Source organism: Passer domesticus, chromosome 23 (genome assembly GCF_036417665.1).
Source record: "Passer domesticus isolate bPasDom1 chromosome 23, bPasDom1.hap1, whole genome shotgun sequence".
Classification (NCBI taxonomy): domain Eukaryota; kingdom Metazoa; phylum Chordata; class Aves; order Passeriformes; family Passeridae; genus Passer; species Passer domesticus.
Window position 1 is genome coordinate 5508946 of NC_087496.1, and position 21504 is coordinate 5530449.

Consider the following 21504-nt stretch of genomic DNA (forward strand, 5'->3'; position numbering starts at 1 on the left):
TCATTTTGGGACCATTTGGGTTCATCTTGGGTTCATTTTGGGACCATTTGGGTTCATCTTGGGACCATTTGGGTTCATCTTGGGTGCAGCCCTGGCTGGGCTCTTGTGCTGCCCAAGGTGCATCCATGGAGGAGATCCTTTTAATAAATCCCTGCTTTATTCTTTAACTCTATTTTGTCTCTGTTCTAGGCCAGCCCGCACAAGGCATCAGTGGCATTTCTTCCTTGATGTCACCCACCTGCATCACTGAGCCACTTCTCCAGCAGGGGCTTGAGCTTGCACATGTTCTTGAAGCTCAGGTTGAGAGCCTCGAAGCGGGAGATCGTGGTCTGGCTGAAGTCGTTGCCGTAGAGCTTCCCCATGGCCAGGCCAACGTCCCCCTGCCAGGGGACACCCAAATTCCAGAGTGAATGAAAGGGAAACCCCTCCCAGCTGTGCCAGCCCCACTCAGAATCACAGAGGCACAGAATTAACCAGCCTGGGAAGGACCTCTCAAGCTGCACCAAGGGAAATACAGGCTGGATATCAGGAAAAAAGTTTTTCCCAGAAAGGTGATAAAGTTCTGGAATGTTCTGCCCGGGGAGGTGGTGCAGTCACCATCCCTGGGGGTGTTTAACAAAGCCTGGATGTGGCACTGGGTGCCAGGGTTGAGTTGAGGTGTTGGGGCTGGGCTGGACTCAATGATCTTGGAGGTCTCTCCCAACCTGGTCATTCTGTGATTCTGTGACCTTTGAGATCATCCAGTCCAACCTATGACCCAGCACCTCCTCATCAAATAAACCATGGCTCTGAGTGCCAGGCGTTTTTTAAACAGTGACTCCACCACCTCCTTGGGCAGATGATTCCAGAGCCCAATCATTCTTTCAGTGAAGGATTTATTCCTCTTGTAACCTGAACTTCCCCTCAGGCTGCTTCCAGGATAGCTTCAGTCTTGTTTCCATGACCTGCCTGCCAGGGAAAGAGGATTTACTCCCCCCAGGAATTTGCCCCCACCCCTGAATTCTGGAGAAGGTACAGATATAAAGGTTATGGTGGTGAGGTGCTAGGAAGGGTTTGTCTCTTCCTGTATTTGGAAGGAATGCTTCAAAATAACCCAAATTTACCCAACCCAGCCTTTCCTTCATCCACAGCTCTGCCCCAAACTGCCCCCATCCCCTCCCTCCCCTCTCACCTGTGTGAACCCCAGCTTGATCCTCCTTTGTTTGAAAGTCTTTGCAAACTTTTCCAGCTCCTCCAGGTCGCTGGGCTCCTCCGAAGCCCCTGCTGGGGTCAGGTGCTTTGCCACTTGCAAGTGCTGGGGGACGTCCAGGTGGGGTTCAACCGAGGAGCCAGGGAGGCCAGAGCGACCCACAGCCTGTCCAAACCACCCCAAAAAAGATGCTGAGAGCCACCAAAACAGAAAACCACGCAGTCTCCTGGCCCATCTGCCCTCCCTAAAGCAGCAGGTGGAGTTTGCCACGCCCTCAGGTGTGTTCTTACCTGGGAGGCCAGGCTGGGTCCGGGCTGGGAGAGGAGGAGGCTGCCCTGCTGCTGAGGGAAGGAGAGGAGGTTTGGCTGCAAAGCTGAGGAGATAAAAAAGAGACACATCTGGTCAGGGAACACCCCCAGGGAAGCTCGGAGTGGGAAGCTCCATTTGTGATTTCTTGCCCAAAAGACAAGAATTTCAGCTGTTAGGGACGTGTCTGGCTCTGAGCTGGATCATGGGAAAGAAAAAGAAAAAGAGAAAGAAAAGGTTCTTCCCGTGGCTTTTTAGCCTGCAAGGGATCATTACAATAATGATAGAAGTGAAATCTCTCATTTGGTGATCCCTGCCTGTCACTCATCACACTCAGGCATTTTACAGACCTCTAATCTTGATTTTAGGTGCCAAGCAGCAGAGAATGTCTTACATCCTTCCCGGGGATCTCTCTCAGTGCTTAATCATTATAGCTCTTAGAAAAATGGACATCTTATTTCCAATATAAGCCCTTGTGACTCCAACTTTCAGCCACTTGATCTTATTAAAAAAAAACCCGATCCTCCAGTTAATCTCGTGAGCCCTCCCACTCTGCTCTCAATTCTACATTTCATTTTCAAATGTCATTTGGAAGCCATCTGACCCTTTCTTTCCTACCCTACTGTATTTCAAATAAATTGAATTTCTTTCAGAACGTCGGGGCTGACATGAAATGATGAAAGGAAGAAAGAAGGGAAATCCATAAACCCAACAAAACCTGGGATTTATGGAGAGTGTGTAATTGTTTCGTTGACAAACTGCCAAGTACAAGCCTATATCTCTTAGAGGGAATGTCCTACAGGATTAGGTTGTGTAGTTCCCTAGAAATTTAGTTGGTATCAAGTCCATTGTGAGTGAAACCTATAGAATTTAGTGAGGATTTATAACCTTGCTCTGAGCAGTCAATATATTTAATTGATTGTAACTGACAATTACAGGGAGATCCATAGAAATTTATGGAGTCCTGCTAATAAAAAGGAAAACAGATAATCTCCAGAATCAATCACTGCCCCCTCTCTCTCTGCCTTTTCTTATTTAATTTAGATCTGATGTGCACAATCCCATTTATTTACTTAGGCTGGGGCTGGAATAAGCTTTCCCTAACGCTGGAACAACTTCAAATTTCAAATCCAGGCTGGTAATGAGGTGCACATTTTTAGCAGTGCAGGTAATTAATCACTGCAATGGCTTTGCCTTGGGACATGGCAGATGCTCTGTCATTTGGAGTCTTTAAAATCATGATTGAACACCTCAGCTCCAGCTCCGAGGGAAATGAAGGGCTGGGTTCAGGAATCACCGGTCTGACAGCTGAGATGAAGATTTCAGCAGCAATATTTAGACTGACAGGATTCCCAAAATCTCCCTGGCCGTTCATTCCCACCTTCACAGAGCTCTCCCACCCCTGACTCGGGGTTTTACTGGGAATGAGGAATAAGGCCTGGGAATTTATCTGGCAGCTTCAAAACACAAGCAAACTCAAATCCACATCCCTGCTGGAAAGGTTCAGCCCCCAACCAAGCCCCTTTGGCCACAAAATCCATTTTTGGACCCACAGTCCAAAATCAGGAGACACTCAGAGCATTCCCTGATGGCCCCCAGAACAATTCTGGAATATTTTCTGCCTTTCTTCAGGAGAACTTGAGGAAAACTCCACTTGAACCAAATTCCTGTCCATTTTCACTCCCCACTGGTTGTGCATGCATGTGGCAAAAGGATCATTAAAACCTGGCAATCAGCCATGCAAATGGAAATGTCCTGCAGAAAAATCCAGCTCCTGGCCAGAATGTCCAGTCCTGGTCAAGCCTGGCACTGGAAGGGGTGACAAGCAAACATAGTTGCCAAAAAAAGTCACTGAACAGATAAATTCTAATCTATCAAAGGCAGCAAGTTCTGCTTTGCAGTAAAAGATGTTTATTATTCACGAATAAAAGCAGGCAGCGAGGAATAGATTGCCCTGACCGTATTTCAAACTAACAAATTCAAAATTATTTGCAAATATACATCAAGTATCTTTATCCATCAGTGTCATTTGGCAGAGAGGAGAATTTATGTCTTGTCAGGAAGCAATAAATTCCCCACTTGCTTTTGGAGTGTGTGAACCAGTGGGTTCAAGCAGCAGAGATTTAATGTTATAATCCTGAGTTTTAGTTCAGGAGGGAGCTCTGTGCTGGGATAAATCAAAGCACAAGCAAAGGATCCAAATCCCCTTGGATTTGCCAGGTTATGAATTAAAGCCCAAAACATCCTCCATCCACACCCCCGGGGTGGGAGAAATGCTGTAAGAATATTTGGGGGTAAAAAACAGAATTACAGGGAGTTTCTCAAGGATGCAGTGAGTCCTCAGCGCTTTCCTGGAGCTGATTTTGGGAGCAGGGAGACCTTTCCTACCCTGTGGAATACTCAAACCTCTCCCTCTCATCCCAGAGCTGCTCCTGGCTCAGCTGGACCTGTTCTGCTCCTTCCCTGCACCTCCCCTCCCTCCAAAGGATCAGCCCGAGCGCTGATGATCTTTCTGGAATTAATGAGCAGTGGGAGGGAGCAGCTCCTTCGCTGTTCTGCTGGAATTCGGGCGCTCCAGGCTGGCATCCCTGCCTGGCCCCAAGGTGGCACTCGAGGAGCGCACAAGGTGCCAGCAGCATCTCCGCAAGGATCCGGGATCATCCCTGCTGTGGGAACGGCAGCATCCCCCGGGAAGACCCGACATCCACCAGAAGGGAGGCTTTGAAATATTTATCCATCTGAATTGCCTTATATTTTATATTTGGCGATTTATATTTTTATATTTTTTTATCTGCATGTAACCTGCAGTTCTTCAGTGCAGAACTCCAAACTCCACACACAGTGGGAGCTGCTGCTTCCCCATTTGGGGCAGACACAACAATTCCTCTCCTGGCAATCAAGGACACCTCACTGCCTCAGGCCTGAGAGATGGAAACAAAAGGGAGTTGGGGGAGCAAACTTGGGGTCAATGACTTCATTGGCTGAAGCTGGAATTGGAGGATTCACCCCCAAAATGCAAATGGACCAAACCTAAAAGTGTGAAACCTGTGACCAATTCTCCATTTTGGGTGGGCTTTTTCTGCCTTAAATGTACCCGAAGGCCTTTCAATTAACAGAACTGCTTTTTATTCTCTTCATTTTGCCTGGCCCCTGTTTTTGGGTAGCCCAAAAAAGGCATCATCTCGGCTTTTCCTTCTCTTACCTTGTTGTCCTGCCTGAGACTGGGACAGGAGGAACTGGGGGACTGACTGCATGTGCCCAGGAAGCAGCACCAGCTGCTGCAGGGTGTGGAGAGAGCTCATGTCCTGCAGAAAAAAGCAAAGGGAACAATAAAACTCAAGGATTTACGTTCCTCACACAGCATCTCCTCACAAATCCATGCTGAATTTGTGTGATTTGGGGGCTGGAAGGCTGCAGGACCAAAAGTTTCAGGTGTAAGAGAAGATTCTGTGCGTACAGAGACCTCCATGTGGAGAATTGTCTGCTTTTCCCTGGAAAAGTTAACTCTTGGTGACATTCTTGAGCTGGGGATCCAAAGGTTTCAGGTGCAGGAGAAGAATTCTCACTGAATTTGGGGAATCAGGGCTGGAGAATTTCAGGTCCAAAAATTTCAAGTGTAGGAGAAGAATTCAGTGCATACAGAGACATTCATGAGGAGAAGTGTCTGCTTTTCCCTGGAAAAGTTAACTCTTGGTAAAGACATTTTCGAGGCAATCAAACCCTGGTTGTTGGAACAGTGAAACCTCTCGGATTTCAGTTTCTTCAGATAAAGCATTTCCAGAGTGAGCTGCCTAAAATCACACAGCAAATTGCTGTCCCAGTTCACCAACGCTGCTTCCCACAGGACTGTTCTGAACACTGGGGATTGAAGAATCCCTAAACCATGGATCTGAATACCCCGTGAAAGAATGAGGGAAGGGATTCCTGAGCACCTGTGGGGCTGCCTGGCATCCAACTCCCACTAGAATTTACACAAGAGTTAAGTGCTGAACTCCACATTTTTTTACCTTAGGAAAAAAAAAATTCCCTCAAGGAATTAATTTTTCCTGTGGTGTAAATCAATTTGAGGCAACAACAGGCTGAGATTAGGAGTTAATCTGGTCTGGAACCCTATCTCCAACAATGGCATTAACCAGACACTCCTGAATGAGGAAGAGCAGGGCAAGCATTATCAGACACTTCCCCACGGTGCTGTCTCAGCCTCCAATTATTTCCAGTCCAAGGGATTTCCTGGCCATGGGGTGGTTTCCCTGCTCAGCAAACCCTCAGAGGAAATCTCACCCCAGCACGTGTCCAGCCCAACTTTGAACCCACAGGGAAAAGCCGAGGAGGAAGATGAGGATTTGCTTTTCCAGCTCAGTGTTCCTCACCCTCTCAGGCTCCTTGTCCCCCTGGCTAGAGGAATTTGGGGAGGGGGTCAGGAGCAGCCTGTTTTCCTGGGATCCAGGGCAAGCCAGGTCACTCACCCCTGCGATTTGGCTCCCTGGCATCATGGATGATCCCTGCACGAGGTGACCCGACCGAGGGGGGATGGCAGATTGCAAGGAGTCGCTGAGGTCCTCGGTTTTAATCTGCAAAAGAGCAAAGGAATTTTGGAATTAGGGAGCAGGGATGAGCAGGAGCAGCGGGCAGCTGGGATCCAAGAGGCTGGAGGAAGCTCCTCTCAGGGATTGCTCTGCTGTTTGCATCGCTGAAGATCAGGGTTATTCCACACTGCTGCTCCCATCCCGAGCGAATATTTTGGGGTTGAAGGAGCTTTTCTGCCCATTTGAGCAAAGCAAAGAAATACACGGAATCATTTTGGTTGGAAGAGACCTCTACAACCATCGAGTCCAAGCTTTGGTGGATCTCCATGAGAGGAGAAAAGGGGGGAAATGGGATCACAAGAAGCTCAACAGCTCCCGTGGACAGTTTTCCTCTTCTGCCAAGCCCCATGCACTTTGCTCAATTAAAACTCTTCAGGAAAACAACCAATTTCAAGCAGCTTTTCAAAGTTTAAAGCCTTTTGTGGAGTTTTAATGAAGACAAGAAGCAATTCTCCTTTCCAGATCACAACTCAAGCCCCAATAGGAGGGCTGGACATGGAAAAACTCTCATTTTTCCCTGCACAGAACAGAGAATGGTACAAGGGGATGGGAAAGGATGGGTCATGGAGGAAAAGACCTCAAAAAAGCAGAGTAATCTCCCAGAATTGAAAATGTAGCACTCCAGGCACCAAATTAATTTGTTCCATTTCTACCAAAAAGCAACAAGAAATTGCAAAGAAAATCTCCTTCCTCAGTTACAAGCTGTGGAAAAAGAACTGGAAAACTTCACAGGTGTCCAGTGGTCTTTTTGAGCTACTTTAATGTCCTTGCAAAGTTCTCATCCACAAGAAAATAATTTTTTTTAAATCCACATTCTAAGAAAAAAATGCACCCAAGGACCAGAACTGAATCCTTGTTTCTGCTTTATTCCACAATCTCCACTTCATCCCTAACTTTGTTAATACATTTTTAAAAATTAATTTATTAAGAAATAATAAAAATCGGTTCCAATTATTGTAGTAGCTGAAGTCTTTTGGTTGTACTGACTGGGACAGGAGGGAGGGAAGGATTTTGGAAGTTTTTAGGTCAGTTCCTGAAAGGTGAGTGAGGAGTGTCCATGCACAGGGGACAGGTAAAAGATACAGAACTCTCCTCCAAGAGAAGATTGACCCGAACCTTTTCTCAACACTGAACATGGATTATTCCTCATCACAGCAAGAAGAGCCTCTAATTCCCAAAAAATGGCAAAACCAGGAGGACTCTACAAAGGACACAGCTTGAAACTCCTGAAGATTCACCCTGACTCCAAGGAGTGAACATCCCCAGTCCCACAGATCCCTTCAAACCCCGCATCCCCCAAAGGTGAGCAGAGTCTTTGCCCCACTGATGGGGCCTTGAGGCCCTGCAACCAGCAGAGGGGGACAAGAAATCCAACTCTACAAACCCCATCCCGAGCGAGTATTTTGGGGTAGAAGGAGCTTTTCTACCCATTTGAGAAAAGCAAAGAAATACACGGAATAATTTCAGTTGGAAGAGACCTCTACAACCATCGAGTCCAAGCTTTGGTGGAGCTCCACGAGAGGAGAAAAGGGGGAAAATGGGAGCACAAGAAGCTCAACAGCTCCAGAAAAGGGAGCTGCAACGTTCCCCTCTGCATTTTGGAAGGTGCTGCTCGGAGGGAAGGTGATTACAACACCCCCTTTCATTACAACTCGAGCTCTGGACACCGCCGAAACTCGTTTTGCAATACTCCCAGCTCCTTGCAGCAAGAGGTAGACATGCTATGAATTCCAGCTCTTTCCTACCTTTCAGGTTGGCATGATCATCCCTCTTAGCTTGGCAGGGCAAAAAAAAAAAAAAAAAAATCAGGTGGAAAGATCTTCTTGATCGCTATCGACAGCGATAAGCCACTGAATGTCAGGAAAAAAGGCTCAGGAGGACACCCCGTTACCCCTGAGCCATCCAGTCACTCCAGGCACGTGGATTTATGGATGTTCCTTGCATTAAAAAGAATCCATTGGAGGCAAATAAGAAAAAAAAAAATTAAAAAAAAATGTAATGTTTGTCTGCTTCTTCCAAGGCGGAGCAGTCCCAAGAAATGGAAGATTTTGGCGTCTCAGAGAGCCGGGCTCTGGATCCTGCCTGAGCTGTGATCCCGATGGCAGTGGGGTGTTGAAGAGGCACGAGCCATTTCCAAACTGAAATCAATTTTTCCAGCTGCCAAGCGGGACGAGCTGGCGGCGCTCCAGGGAGAAAGGGGTGTGTAGCCGCATCCCGGCATGGCTGGATGTGAGAACGGGAGGTGGGTTTGGCAAAGCACCGGCTCCCGATTTAAAAACAACAACATCTCCCACTGCTCCTTCCCCCGGCCCTGGAATTCTCCCTCCTGCGCAGTGGGCGGGAACCTGGGGTTTGTTCTTGACAAATCCTTCTCCCCCTCGCACCTATTTCCATTGGGTTTAGGCTCAAATTTACCTCGCCCTCCTCTTCCTCTCCCCGACAGGCCTGCAGCTGGCTAATTGTTCATCAGGAGTTCGGGATCTATCCAAAACTTTGGGGATGGTTTATGCAAATCCCGCTCTTTTGGTTTGGTTTTTGGTTTTTTTTTCCCTGGCTAAACCGGCAATATTGCCAAGTGTACATTAAAAAAAAACCCCAAACCCAAAAAAACCCCAAAAAACCACACACATTGTGGGCGAGGCCACTCAATATCATGAGACTCCCTTAAAATAATGTAAATTTCGAATTAATAAAACGAGGGGAGGAGTTGCCTCCTCCTTTCCCAGTGCATCTGCCTTGGTTTTGCAGAAAATGCCTGCAAATATGGGAAGAGTTTTCCTTGAGGAACCAAAAAAAAAAAAAAAGCAAGGTTGAAATGATGAAATCCTCACAGAATCACCTCGTGGGGATATTTGATGAGAGCTCTGCTGAAATATTGCAAGTGAGAAACAGTGATCTGGGTAAAACCAGGAGCAGATCCCACTGGGATTGCTCCAGATCTTGGTTTTATAGGATGATCATGGATGGGGAAAGGGGAACGAGAAGTCATGGAGAGACTTTGTTCCCACTGAATTTTACTCAAAAAAATAACAATATTTAAGGAAAACAACCAGGTCTGGTGCAAGCTTCATTGCCCATGGCAAGGGGTTGCATCTTCCAACCCAAACCCATGGAAAAACGAGCAGGGCAAAGAGCAGGACCTGCAAATCCCCACGGCTGAGGCGAGGTGTGGGGGCTCTTGGCTGTGAATCTCCAGCACCTTCCTCCCTCTGGGGCCCCAGGGGAGGCCCAGGGCAGGGCTGGGAGCAGCTAACGGCAGCACGGGAGCTCCTCTGGGCCAGGGCAGGAATCACACTTGCAAATCTCAAGTGGATGTTTGGATGTTTTCACAGCCTCGAAACAGGGTCAGCCCCCGAGCAAGCCGAGTGAAAAACACAGGAAGGGTGACTGGCTGGAAAAGAGAGAGTCCCTTCCGAAGTTGGCTTGAACAGCTGCAAGGATGGATGGTTTCTTACCTATCTCTGGCCTAAACACGAAAACAAAAAGCAAAACAAACTAAGAAACACATTGAGGGTGATGGAAAATGATCAAAGCTCCGGAGCCTGCTTGCGTAACTGATTTGTGGAAGGTGTTTCATAAACATTTCATAAGAAGGAGAATTATGAAGAAAACATCTCCCAACCTGCCTGCAATTACTGCACAAACTCTTCCTTACCAGTAGGAAGAAGGGGAGAGGAAAAAAAAAAAAAAAAAGAAAAAAAAGGTACATCTGTTTTGTAACTGATCTGTGAACTTCTGGCAAACGCTCGGCTCGTGAAAACATCCTGCAGACATCTTGGAGAGCTCTGGAAAACTGGGAAATTGGGAAGATTCTCCTGAGCAGCTCTGCTTGCTGCTATTCCCTTCAGATTGACCAGCATTGGGTTCCATGGGCTGGTGGATGGATCCCACTGGTCGGGCTGGAGCCCTCCATGGGGAATCCCAGTTTAGGGATCACCTCGATGTCTTCCCCATCTATCAGAGCCCAGAACCCTCCTTGGGATGAGCTCCTGCTGTGACACACACAGTGCTCCATCATCCTCCTCACTCAGCCACCAAATCAGAGCCTCCAATCCTCTCCCAAATCCAGCTCTGGATCTCTCCTATCCAAGCCCTGCCAGCCCTCTCCAGCACCACTTATCAGGCAGGAACCACATTAGTGGGAGATGGAGACACCCCCATTTGTTGTGAAGCTCCTATTTAGCCAGTGACCTCTTTGAAACGCATTTATCTGCCTCCCCATCTGCCTTATCTCACAGTCAGCAGTGAGTTTAAGAGCTTGACTCACTCCCAGCCCTGCAGAGCAGAGGGGAGAGGAGGATCAGGTGCACTCAGAGGGTCTGGAGCACCTGGCCCTCGCTGGAAAGGAGCAGCTCTGAGTCACCCCAAAGCGCTCTGAGTCACCCCAAAGCGCTTTGAGTCACCCCAAAGTGCTCTCCAGCACAGCAGGGCTGCCTCGAGCTGTCCCAAAACCCTTTGCCTGGAGCCCAGGGAGGAGGATTGAAGCTGGAAACGGGCATTAAGCTGGATCTGAGGCTCCTGCAGCTGGCTGAGCCTTCCCACCTTGCGATGGCGTAAGTGCTCCGCCGTGAATTACCCGCACACGTGGGCCCCATAAAATAAAAAACACACTAATAATGAATTATGGCAATAATAATAATAATAATAATGGGGTTGCAATTACTATTTCCACATGTACTATCCTGCACATGCAGCAGGGCTTAACAGACACCTGGAGAGAAAAGCTTTATGTCAATGCCACGATATTCACCCTGGAATGTTTGTATCCCACTGAAGGCTGGGAATTTTTGGAAGCTGTCAGCGTGACAGAAAGGAATTCAGCGTGGGATCGACTCCCAAACAGGCTCTGTCCTAAAGCTCAGCCATGGCAAATTCAAATGCAATCCCAAACCTCAGCACACCTGCATCACCCTCCACCAGGCCTTGGAGTTTATTAATTGAGGTGTGATCTGATAGGGTTCATCCTCAGCTTCAGCTTGGGGTGTGAATGGTTGTGCTGGAGTCAACGCAGGGGTGGGAAGTCAAAACTTCAGGAGCAACCAAGCTGCATGCTGGGCAGAAAAAACAAACAGAGCCACACGCAGCTCTTGTGGGCTCTCTGAGAGCTCTTCCCTGGAATTTTTGCTTCCAAACAAACAGGGAAGAGAGAGAAGTCCTCCCCTTGCTGTGCTGAACCTCAAAGGGAGGGAGCTGGGCAAGGGAGAGGAGAAGCAAAGCAGAGGTGGGGAGAGCACCTGCCCTGCCTGGCCATGCTGATGGTGGCACCTGCTCAGGTGGGAGTGTCCTGGCCAGGGCTGGGGGGCACAGAGCCTCTGAGAGCTCTCAGGGCCACAGAACTGCTGGAAAGACACTGCAAAACAACTTCCAGCACCTTCCCTCCTAGCAGTGCTATTCAGGCACGTGGTGCCTTCCCCGTGGGCATCCCAGACTGGGAGCAGTCCAACAGGAGATGCCATTTCCTTGCTCAGAGTGGCCAGAACCTCCACTCAAAGCATGGGAAGTGATTTTCCCACCATCCAGGCTGGGATTTCTGCCCTGTGTCCCTGCCAGGACTCCCCCAGCCCCAGCCTTCCCGTGGGTTGCAGCACTGCTCCCTGCACCTCTCTCTCTCCACATTTCACTTGCCCAACTCCCAAACCTCTCCAGAACTCCACCTCTGCCTACACCTCCGTGCTTATCTGCTCTGCTCCCACCCTGGCCTGCATCCCTGCCCCTTTCCTTATCACCCTGATTTCACACACACCACTGCATGGCTTCTCCCCTGCCCTCCTGCAAGCTCACACAGGTCCCCTGGAGCCCGAGCACGTTCCTCTTCCACCCCAAAGTTGCCTTATTGGGATTTTCTGGGCTGAGAATCTGCCCTGCATGAAAAATTTTTTTTTTTTTTTTTTTTTTTTTTTTCCCCCATGCATCCCATGCCTGTGGGGAGGAATCTCCATTCAGGACTCCCTGTGCCTTCTGGCAGTGACAAATCCAAACCCCGGCACTGTGTGGGCATCCCTGGGTCAGTCACCCACGGGGAGAGTGCCCACACAGCCCAGGTAGCCAGGACACACTCCCCACCACATTTTAGGAGGAATTAACCTAGAATCAGGCTGGGGCTGGCTCCATCCCAGCTCCACAGGCCTCTCCTGCTGGTCCCTGGCACTTTTGGCACTGGCTGCCACGCCCTGGGGAGCTGGGATGGGAGAAGAGCAGCTGGAGGGATGGCATTCACCACAGCAAGCAGGGAGACTGGGAGAGAAAGGGAGAGAGAGGAAGATGATGGGAGAGAGAGGAAGATTATGGGAGAGTGAGGAAGATGGGAGAGCATCACACAGGGTTTCATCCTGGGTGGGGGGATGAAGTCCAAGGGTTGGGGGAGCTCAGAGCCAGCTCTCTGCTCCCATCCCACTTGAATTCCATGGGCTGGGGAAGCAGCCAGGAGGGTCCCTGCTGGATAAACCCACAGGGAGCGCCTCTGGGGTGGGAAAAAAAGGCAAAAAAAGGCCTTTTAAGGCCAAAATGAAACCCATCACCTTCCATTCCATGTGCAGGGACCTGCCCCGGTGCAGGACGGCTGCGGGGCCCCGCCCTGGCTGGGTGTGCAGGTTTGGGGGGAATTCTTGGAGCTCAGCAGATGAAAGGCCTTCAAGGACTCCGAGTCCTCTCCTCATTAGTGGTGACTCCCTGAGAGTCACATCCAGCAGTTTGTGCCACTCAGCCCTCAGAAAAAGGTGCTGGCCCACCTGGATTGTGGCTGGGCAGTGGCAGCCGTGCCTTGGGCTGAGTTCCTGGTGTGGAAAACAAGTTGTGTGACCCTCCAGACAGATCCATGGAACTGGGGCTTGTCCCTGGTGAGCACAGAAAGTGTTTCCCGAAGGATGAGCAGGGAATTTGCACAGAGATCTCTGCCTCTCCCTCTCAGACAGATCTGGAGCAGCTGTACCAGGTATTTTGCCAAGGAAACAGGTGTAGGAATCACGTTGTAAATGAGGTTTGCCCTTTAAAAACAGGAGGGCAGGAGTTTGGGAACGGACTGCAGCTGGATGTTAAGGAACAGATAAAATGCAGCCAGCTCTGGGTTAATTTGTTGTCAACAAATTAATTCAGTGGTTTCAGTCCACCTCTTGAGAAAAACAATTAAAAAGGCCAAATCCTCGCTGCTAATTGCATCCCCCTTTCCCTCACAATTCCCCTGGCCTGTTTTGGAGCTCATTCCCAGCGAGCTCATCTGAGGTGCCAGAACAAACCCAGCCTGAAGAAGGGGTTCCTCTGCATATCTGTCCTAAGCAAAGCAGGGCCAGATTTAGGCACAGAGGACTTTCCCTGGAGCCAGGGCTTTCTCTGATGCTTTCCCAAAGGGCTGCATTTCAATGAGGAACCTGCACACAAACAAATTTATGCAATCAGCCTGTCCCTAGGACAGAGCAGGGAGACTTCAAAAGGGAAAGGCCAGGGCAGAGCTGAGCTTAGATCCAGTGTCAGGCGAGGCAGATGCAAGGCCAGCCCTGATTTCCAGCCAGGGGAGGCTCAAGAGATGAAAAGCAGATGCAAGGTTTAGGCTGATCCCCTGGGGCAACGGGGAGAAGAGAGAGTGAAATCTGAATTGATCCCCAGAGGGGAGAAGGAAGCAGGATGTGAACTCCTCCTTGAGAGGAGGGCAAAACAGGACTGGGATGGAAATCTGGAGGGCAGACTGAAACCTGAGCTACCCACAGGGGGGAAAAGCCAAGCAGGAACAGCAGTGACATCCAGGGAGCACATGAGATGAGGGGGAGGTGGGAACACAGCATGAAAAACTATGAGAGAGATCCCCGGGGGGAGGGAAGCCCTGGTGGAGCGAAATTAAATGTGCAGGGAGTTTTGCATCCCAGATATTAATAACAAACTACCCGGCGAGTTAGGCCCTTCTGTGCACCTTCAAAAGGATGGAGGGGAGGAAGAACTTGTCTGTGGTTGAGCACAAGACGATGAATCAGAGGATGGGAGTCCATAACCCAGCTCTGGGTTAGGAGAAGGCCCCTGGATTTCAATCCAGCCCAATGTCCAGGGGCAACTGGCCCGTGAAGCATCCCCTGATCCCTGCTGCAATCACAGAGCTCAGCATCTTTGGGAAAAGCCAGGCAGTCAGGCTGTGTCTGCAAGACAGCTCCCCAGCTTGCAGAGGCACCAAGGGATGCTAAATCCATTAGCAAAGAGCCTTCAGACGTGTGGGTGGAAGGTACCAAACGAGGTCAGGGCGTTCATTAATGGCACTGAAAAGGAGCCACCAGGGATTTCACATCTCAGGTGCAGTTTGCCCACTTTGAATTTCTCACATCGTGTGCCTGCAGGACATCAGCTGTGGAGCCCTGAGATAACTCACCCTGGTGCCTCAAAGCTGGAGATCCCACACAAACCTCCAAAATTAAAGTTTCTTTGGGCAAGGGCTGTCAGATATGAACAGAGCAGGGAGAGGAGCTAGACAAGGAGGTCCTGAGGGGAGGGAAGCCCTTCAGCACCTCCTGTCAGAGCAGAAACACACAGGATGCTTGACCTGGTTTTGGAAAGGAGGAATTTTTCAGCAGACTCAGCTGGAAAGGCTTTCTAGGAAGCCTGTTGGAAATCCTGTAAGGATATCTTACTAATTCCCCTGACTGGGGTGAACGAAGGCAGCAAAGAACGGGAATAAAGAACCAGCACTAAAGCTGAAGCTGGGCCCTGCTCAGGCACCTCAGAGCCTGCTTGTCTGTCCTAAACTTTGTCAAATCTCCCAGCCAGATCAGCTTCAGATTGATGTGATTGATGATAATGACGGGTTTGATAAACAAATGACGGCCTGTCCTGCAAGGTCAGCCTTTTGCTGGCATGAAGAGTGCCTGGCACATTTGGGTAGGGAGCAGAGGCAGATCCTGCCCAGCTCTGCTCACACAAAAACCTGTCGGCTTCACTTCAAGAGGGACAAAACCCTGTCAGCATCATCTCAAGGGGGACATTTCCCCTCCCAGCTCTGGAGAGCAGGGAGGGCTTGCAGAGGAGCTCTCATTCCCTCCTTGGAAGGAGGAGAGCTGATGCTGCATTCCTCCCTGGACCAACAAGGTCCTGCTGTCACATTCATATCTTCTGGAAAAATCCCTTCTCCAGAATTCTCTCCTGGGAAGCTGAGAAACCTCAGAGGAAAAGGAAAACAATATTATTTCATTGCTTCTCCTGTGTTTTGTTGCTTTGGACATTGTTTACCAACAGGTGACTGTTGCATTGGTTTCATGTGGATTGTTTTTACTCTTTGGCCAATCAGTGTCAAGCTGTCACGAGTTTTCATTATTATCTTTTTAGCCTTCTGTCTGTATCCTTTCTGTATTCTTTAGTATAGTTTAATATGGTATTCTTTACTATCATATGGATCATAAAATATTAAATTAGCCTTCTAAGAACATGGAGTCAGATTCATCATTCCTCCCTTTGTCTGGGGTCCTGGAAAATGCAAGAGCCCTGCCATCAGTGCCCTGCTGCCTGCAGCAGCTGTGCATTCCCCTCCTGCAGCTGTGCATGGATGCACAGCACCGTGAGCTGGGCTCAGCCCTCACACAAGCCCTGGCACCTCCCAAAACGCTCAGCCCTCCATCCCTGTGTGCAGCATTATCCCAGGGCTCCGCTCCAGACACCTGGCCCTGCAGAGCAGCTACAAAAACAAACAACCCCGAATTTCCTAGAGGGGAATTCAACCCCAGCAGACCTGGGGAGACCGCAGCACCTGGGCAGGATCACCACACGGCAGCCAGGAGCAGCTCCCAGTGCAGCACTCCCAGCCCTCGTCCCGCTCCCATTTGAGGCAGATTTTGCCAGAGTCACTCAGCTCTGTCCCTGGCCACCATCCCAACCCATCAGGAGGCAGATGAATGTCCCCGTGCAGGCTGCCAGCAGCGAAGGTGAAAGTTTATTGCTGTGCCTTTGCATTTCCCTCGCCATAAACAGGAAACAAGCAGCATTAGACTCGCTAAATAAAAAAGCCAAACCAGATAGGCAAGGCTGAAGATGCTGCTTTTTTCCATCCACACCCTTTTCCCTCTCATTCACATACAAATTACTGTTGCATCCAGGTGGGAGGAGAGTTTGAAGAGGGGAGGCGAAGCGGGGGGGAGAGCAGAGATGTTTGCCAAATAGGCTGAGGGATCAGAGGCAGCTTTCTCATAAAGCACAGGGCTGACCCACAAACTGCTCGAAAACCTCAAACTCCGCAAGAGTTTCCCTCCCTCGCCGCTTGCAGGGTGAGAGCAGCCCCAGCAGGGAGTTGGGAGGCAGGGATGGGGTCTAACCAGGTCACTCCACCCTTCCCATCCCGCCTGGAGCACAACACGGGAGGCAGGGAGGGAAGCAGACCTGAAATGTAGGCCATCTACAAAGGCTGGGGGAGAGGCTTAAACGATGTGAGATTTATGATCTTCAAAGTGATTAGAGCCCAGCGCTCCAAATAAAGGCAAAGAGAGCTCCTGCAGTCAGTTTGGAGTTGGGTTTCAAACCATCCTGCCCTGGCTTCGGTTTGAAAACTTGAATTGCGAGCTAACGAAGAAAAGAAAAAGACATCCAAAACCAACCTCAAACCCCAAACCAAATTAAAAAACCCACCAACCTCCACCCCTAATGAAAGAGCACAGCACCTGATTTTACATGAAAACACTTTGATATTTCCAGCTCTCCTCTCTTCCCTTTTTTCTCGTCATTTGAAATCTATTTGCTGAATTGAGGGTGAATTCACCAGCAGCTGAGGTCAACCCTAAATGTGAGTGTGGAGCCCGTGTGCGTTCGGGCTCCTGCTCACTTAAGAGAATAATTTAAAATAATAATTATTATTTTAAATAACAATACTTTCAAATAGTAATTATTATTTTAAATAATAACTATTTTAAATCACTTTACCCATGGCCTTGGGAGGGCCAAGAGAGGGAGACAAAGAGCTGCTTGCACAGGCCTGTGTCCACTCAGGGACTGTTGCATCCCATCCCTGGCATCACTGCAAACCCCCTTGGTGGGCTCTGGGGAATCGGAGCAGATCAGAAATTAAATAAAACAATTAAACGAGCTCATTCAGAGTCTTTTGCTTTTTAAACCTTGCTAAATGCCCAGCTAAGCTGGCTACACGGACAGGATGGAATAAATTAATTGGATTTTGTGGTGCTGTTTTGGTGGAAGGAGGAAAATAAAAGTGGAAATGGTGGGGGGAAAAAAAAATAACCAAAGTAAAGCCACAATTTCTTTTTAGGAGGAGGATATTTCTGCTGCCTGCAAGCCTAGCTGCCCCCACATCCTGAGAGGAACACTGAGGATGGGTCAGACAGCAGTGGGTGTAAATCAGCTCTGCTCCACCATAACCGCAGTCCAGCTCCCAGCCCCAGCACCCTTGTGGTGCTGCCATGGGAGAACGACCCCGTGCCCGTTTCTATCTGCAGGGAATTTCCTTTTCCCAGCCCTGCTGAGCAGGCTGGATCCTCCTGGGTGGGTGCAGAGCGAGCCCGTGCTCTGGGCTGCACACACAGGGCTTTTTGTTTGCAGCTGGGGATTCCAAAATCCTGGAAGATGGCTGAGCGTGTTGGGACACCTTTGGTAGGAAAGGGAGACCCACCCAAAGCTGGAGCAGCCAAGGCAAACAAACAAACAGCGGCGTGGCTGACATTTGTCACTGCACAGTGACACTTGTCACGGCCACCGAGGGAGGCTGGAGGCACAAAAAGCCACAGCTGCCCAGTGCTGCTCTCAGGGAGCCTTTGGAGGGGAAAACTGGGGCCCTGGGGTTTGGGGAATGCACAGGGGAAGTGCATGGGTGGCTGTGCCTCAAGTCTGTGCATGGAGTCCCAGCCCCTGGTGCATTCCTGGCTGCAGCTCCCGTCCTGCAGCCCTGCAGCAGGGCAGGGTTTGCCTCTCCAGACTCCTCTTTGCCTTGCCAGGGCTCAGACCAGCTCTGCTGGCCACAGGAGGCCTCAGCTCTGGGCTCAGAGAGAGCATTTTCCTGAAATCTCAGAATGGTTTGGACTGGAAGGAGCCTTAAAGCTCATCCCATGGCACCCCTGCCATGACAGGGTCACCTTCCACTGTCCCAGGCTGTCCCAGCCCATCCAGCCTGGCCTTGGGCACTGCCAGGGATCCAGGGGCAGCCCCAGCTGCTCTGGGCACCCTGTGCCATCCCCACCCTGCCAGCAGAGCTCCAAGGGCTGCAGAGGGCTGTCACCTCCTGGTGTGACACTCAGGGGTTTTCAGAGGCATGCAGGAGGCTCTGCAGGCACTCACGGAGGCAGGGAATGCTTTCAGCTGGACAAAGCAGGGGGAGAGGAGCAGCCCCAGCAGGGACACAGCCCCTCAGCTGCTCTTTTTGCAACTGGGGTTTGCTTGCCCCATGTTTTTATCTGCTGCCTTGCAGACCTGTGCACTCCAAGACCTCAAACCAGCTCATTTTTAGGGCTGGCTGACACTCCTGAGTCAGCCCCTTGCCTCTGTCCCTGCCCACCTCGGTGCTGCCAGTGCCAGTGTCCCAGCACTGGGGCTCTGGGGAGGGATTTGTACCCTTGCCACCCTCACTGAGGTGCTTTTTGTTTCTAAATGATGATCTAAAAAACTGTAAGAGCCAGAAAACCCCTCAAGCAAATGATCACTTAAAGGAACTCTGTAATTAGCTGGACTTCCATGAATCAGGGAGAGGGAAAGCAGAGGTGCAATCTGTCATTGTATCCCACAAGGGGAACTGGGAAGAAATTCTGTGGTCTGCTTAATGGCAGCTTCTGACTTAACAGTTTTTATCTTTTTGCAGCATGATGAGCAAGTGAAAAAACATTCCAGAAAGGAGGAGAATACCTGGGAAGCCAGGGAGCATCTTACCTGCCTGTTAAAGTCCAGCCCATTCTGTTCATTCCCTGCGAGGAAACAGAGAGAAAAACATCTCAGTATTAATGCCAGGCAGCACTGGTGGGAGCTTTCCAGAACTTGGGACACACATAACTAAAAAATTAACCCCGGGAGAGCAATGAGAGGAGGAGGAAGGTGCAGAAATGGAAGGATGAAGCCCTTAGGTGGTTCCAGCCTTTTGCTGAGGGATAACGAAAATGTTCCTGCCTGGGAGATACCTGGCCAAGGGTGGGGGAAAGCACGAGGGAGATTCCAGCAGGGGTGAGCTGGAGGGCATCACCAGTCCTCGGGGGAGTCCGGGGCTGGCTGAGGGGAGGGCCAGCAGCCAGGAGGCCAGGGCTGCTCACCCAGGCCCCTCAGGAGCCCGCGTGGCACCGGGTGCTTGTGGGCACCTGGAGGAACACAGGGTGCCGTGGGGTTGTGCTCGAGAGGCGTCTCCTTGATTCCAAAAGAGATTGGCAGGCACAGGGGGAAAAATCAGACAGGTTTCAGCCTGAAGGTACCGCACAGGCCCTCACTCATTCCCCTTTGATGATAAACATCCCCCCCCCTCCCCATCACACCTGCCAAATTCATCAAGAACATCACAGAGCAAAGGTTGTGCTCTCCGCAGACCTGAATGCTTTAAGGGATTCCACGAAGCTCTCGAGCTGCAGAGGCAACCCCAAGACACCCCTTCCCTCTGCAGCACATTCCCCAGCCCCTTCCCTGCCAGTCCAGCCCAGGCTGTGCTGAGGAGCCTGGAATTGTTCACATCCCCCTGGCACAAGCCCCCAGGCCTCCTGCTCCTGCTGTTTTTTCCAGGATAACTTTCCCCACCAAGCAGTGCCCTGTGATCTGATCAAGCTCCAACACATTTTCCAGCTAGTTCAGGGCTCCTGCAAAGAGCTGGGGAGAGAATGTGCAGGCAGGAGGGCAAATCCAGCCCTGCCATGGACTTTCCTCAGCTGAACAAGCCTTTATCCTTTCCCAGCTCATATTTCTCCATGCACAGATTATTCCCAGGTGAATCAGTGTGGATCCTGAGGGGGAGTGTGCTTTGTACAATTATCCACGGATGGCAAAACATTGGAGAGTCAGGGATAACAGAGCTTCGTGGCTGCTCTCTGCTGTCTAGAAACAGCCCTGGAGATTTAATCTGTGACATTTGAAAGGCACTGACTGTGGAAACAGAGCTGAGCCACGGCAGAATGAGCTGCTGCCCCCTCAGTTTGACATCTGCTCACCCTCTGCACCCCAGCCAGCTCTGAGGTGCCTCCTCAATACTAAAATCTCCTCCATCTCCTCACCCCCTGCACCCCAACCCTCAATCTGAAATCTCTTCACCCTCTGCACCCCAACCAGCTCTGAGCTTTCCCCCCAGTTTGAGATCTCCATCTCCTCACCCTCTGCTCCCCAAGCAGCTCTGAGCTTCCCCCTCAATTTGAAATCCCCATCTGCACCCCAGCCAGCTCTGAGGTGCCTTCCCAGTGCTAAAACCTCCTCCATCTCCTCACCATGCACACCCCAGCCAGCTCTGAGCCCTCTCCCCCAGCCTGGCTGCATTTCTGCCCTGCTCTTCCTGCCTCCCTCCCATCCCATCATTTTCCCTCCCCAATCCCAGCCCTTCATCTCTTTTCCCCGAGTAATTCCCTCGCTCCAACCCCCTCTGCTCCCTGTCCAGCTCCCTCCAGCTGCTCCCTCCCCAGGAATGGGGTTCATTCATTGCGTTCCAGCTCCCTTCCAGCCCCAAAAGCCAAGGAGGGCACATCCAGCGATGGGAATGCTGATAGCGTTAATGGGTGATCACAATCAGCATCCACACACCTGAGCAGGACCCAGGAGCATCTCCAAGGCCTGCAGTTTCTCCCTTTGAAACCCCCACGGGCTCTGTGGGGGGGTGTTTGATGCGATCTGGAGGCAGCAGCTGAAGGGAAGCAAAGCCAGGAGGGAAGGAGGAAATCAAAGTTCCCAGCTGCTAAAATAGAACAGGAAGGAAAAGGTAATCTCCTGGTTTCTTGGAGACAGGAGTTTCACTCACGTTCGGTGGTGATGAGGCAAGATTCAAAGAGCTGCAGGGGAATCCCTGGTCCCGGTGACGGCGGCTGAGTCACCAGCACTCACCCCAAAACTTGGAACCCGAGAGGCACAGCTGGAACGGAGCTTCCCTGCACAGCCCCATCCTCCAGCACAGCTTTCCTTCCCTGCAGAGCCTTCCTCACACAGCCCCATCCTCCAGCACAGCTTTCCTTCCCTGCAGAGCCTTCCTCGCACAGCCCCATCCTCCAGCACAACTTTCCTTCCATGCAAAGCCTTCCTTGCACACCCCACATCCTTGAGTACAGCTTTTCTTCCCTGCACAGCCCCACATCCCCAGCACAGCTTTTCCCCCTTTCCCCATCTCCCGTTTTTCCCTCCTTCCACAGGCACATGGCACACTCAGGCCATTTCTTTCTCCTACAAAGTCACACACAGCATCCTCCAAGGCCCTGCAGATCAGCATGGGGGGGGATTTGGGAGCACCCCAGCCAGGAATTCTGTGCCACTCCTGATCCTGGCACTCACTGGGGTGCCTGAGCCTGAGGGGGC

At 50.6% G+C, this 21504-nt stretch overlaps 1 protein-coding gene across 1 annotated transcript in view; it reads right to left on the reverse strand.

Annotated features, from left to right (window-relative positions):
* POU2F3 (POU class 2 homeobox 3) overlaps positions 1–21504 on the reverse strand; it is a 43549-nt gene that overhangs the window by 6333 nt on the left and 15712 nt on the right. Inside the window, exons 4-9 of the mRNA XM_064397720.1 lie at positions 18910–18944; positions 5962–6066; positions 4698–4800; positions 1480–1562; positions 1172–1354; positions 239–380 (exon numbers count right to left, since the gene is read on the reverse strand). Coding sequence (XP_064253790.1) covers positions 239–380; positions 1172–1354; positions 1480–1562; positions 4698–4800; positions 5962–6066; positions 18910–18944 — 651 coding nt within the window. The remainder of the gene's footprint in view (positions 1–238; positions 381–1171; positions 1355–1479; positions 1563–4697; positions 4801–5961; positions 6067–18909; positions 18945–21504) is intronic.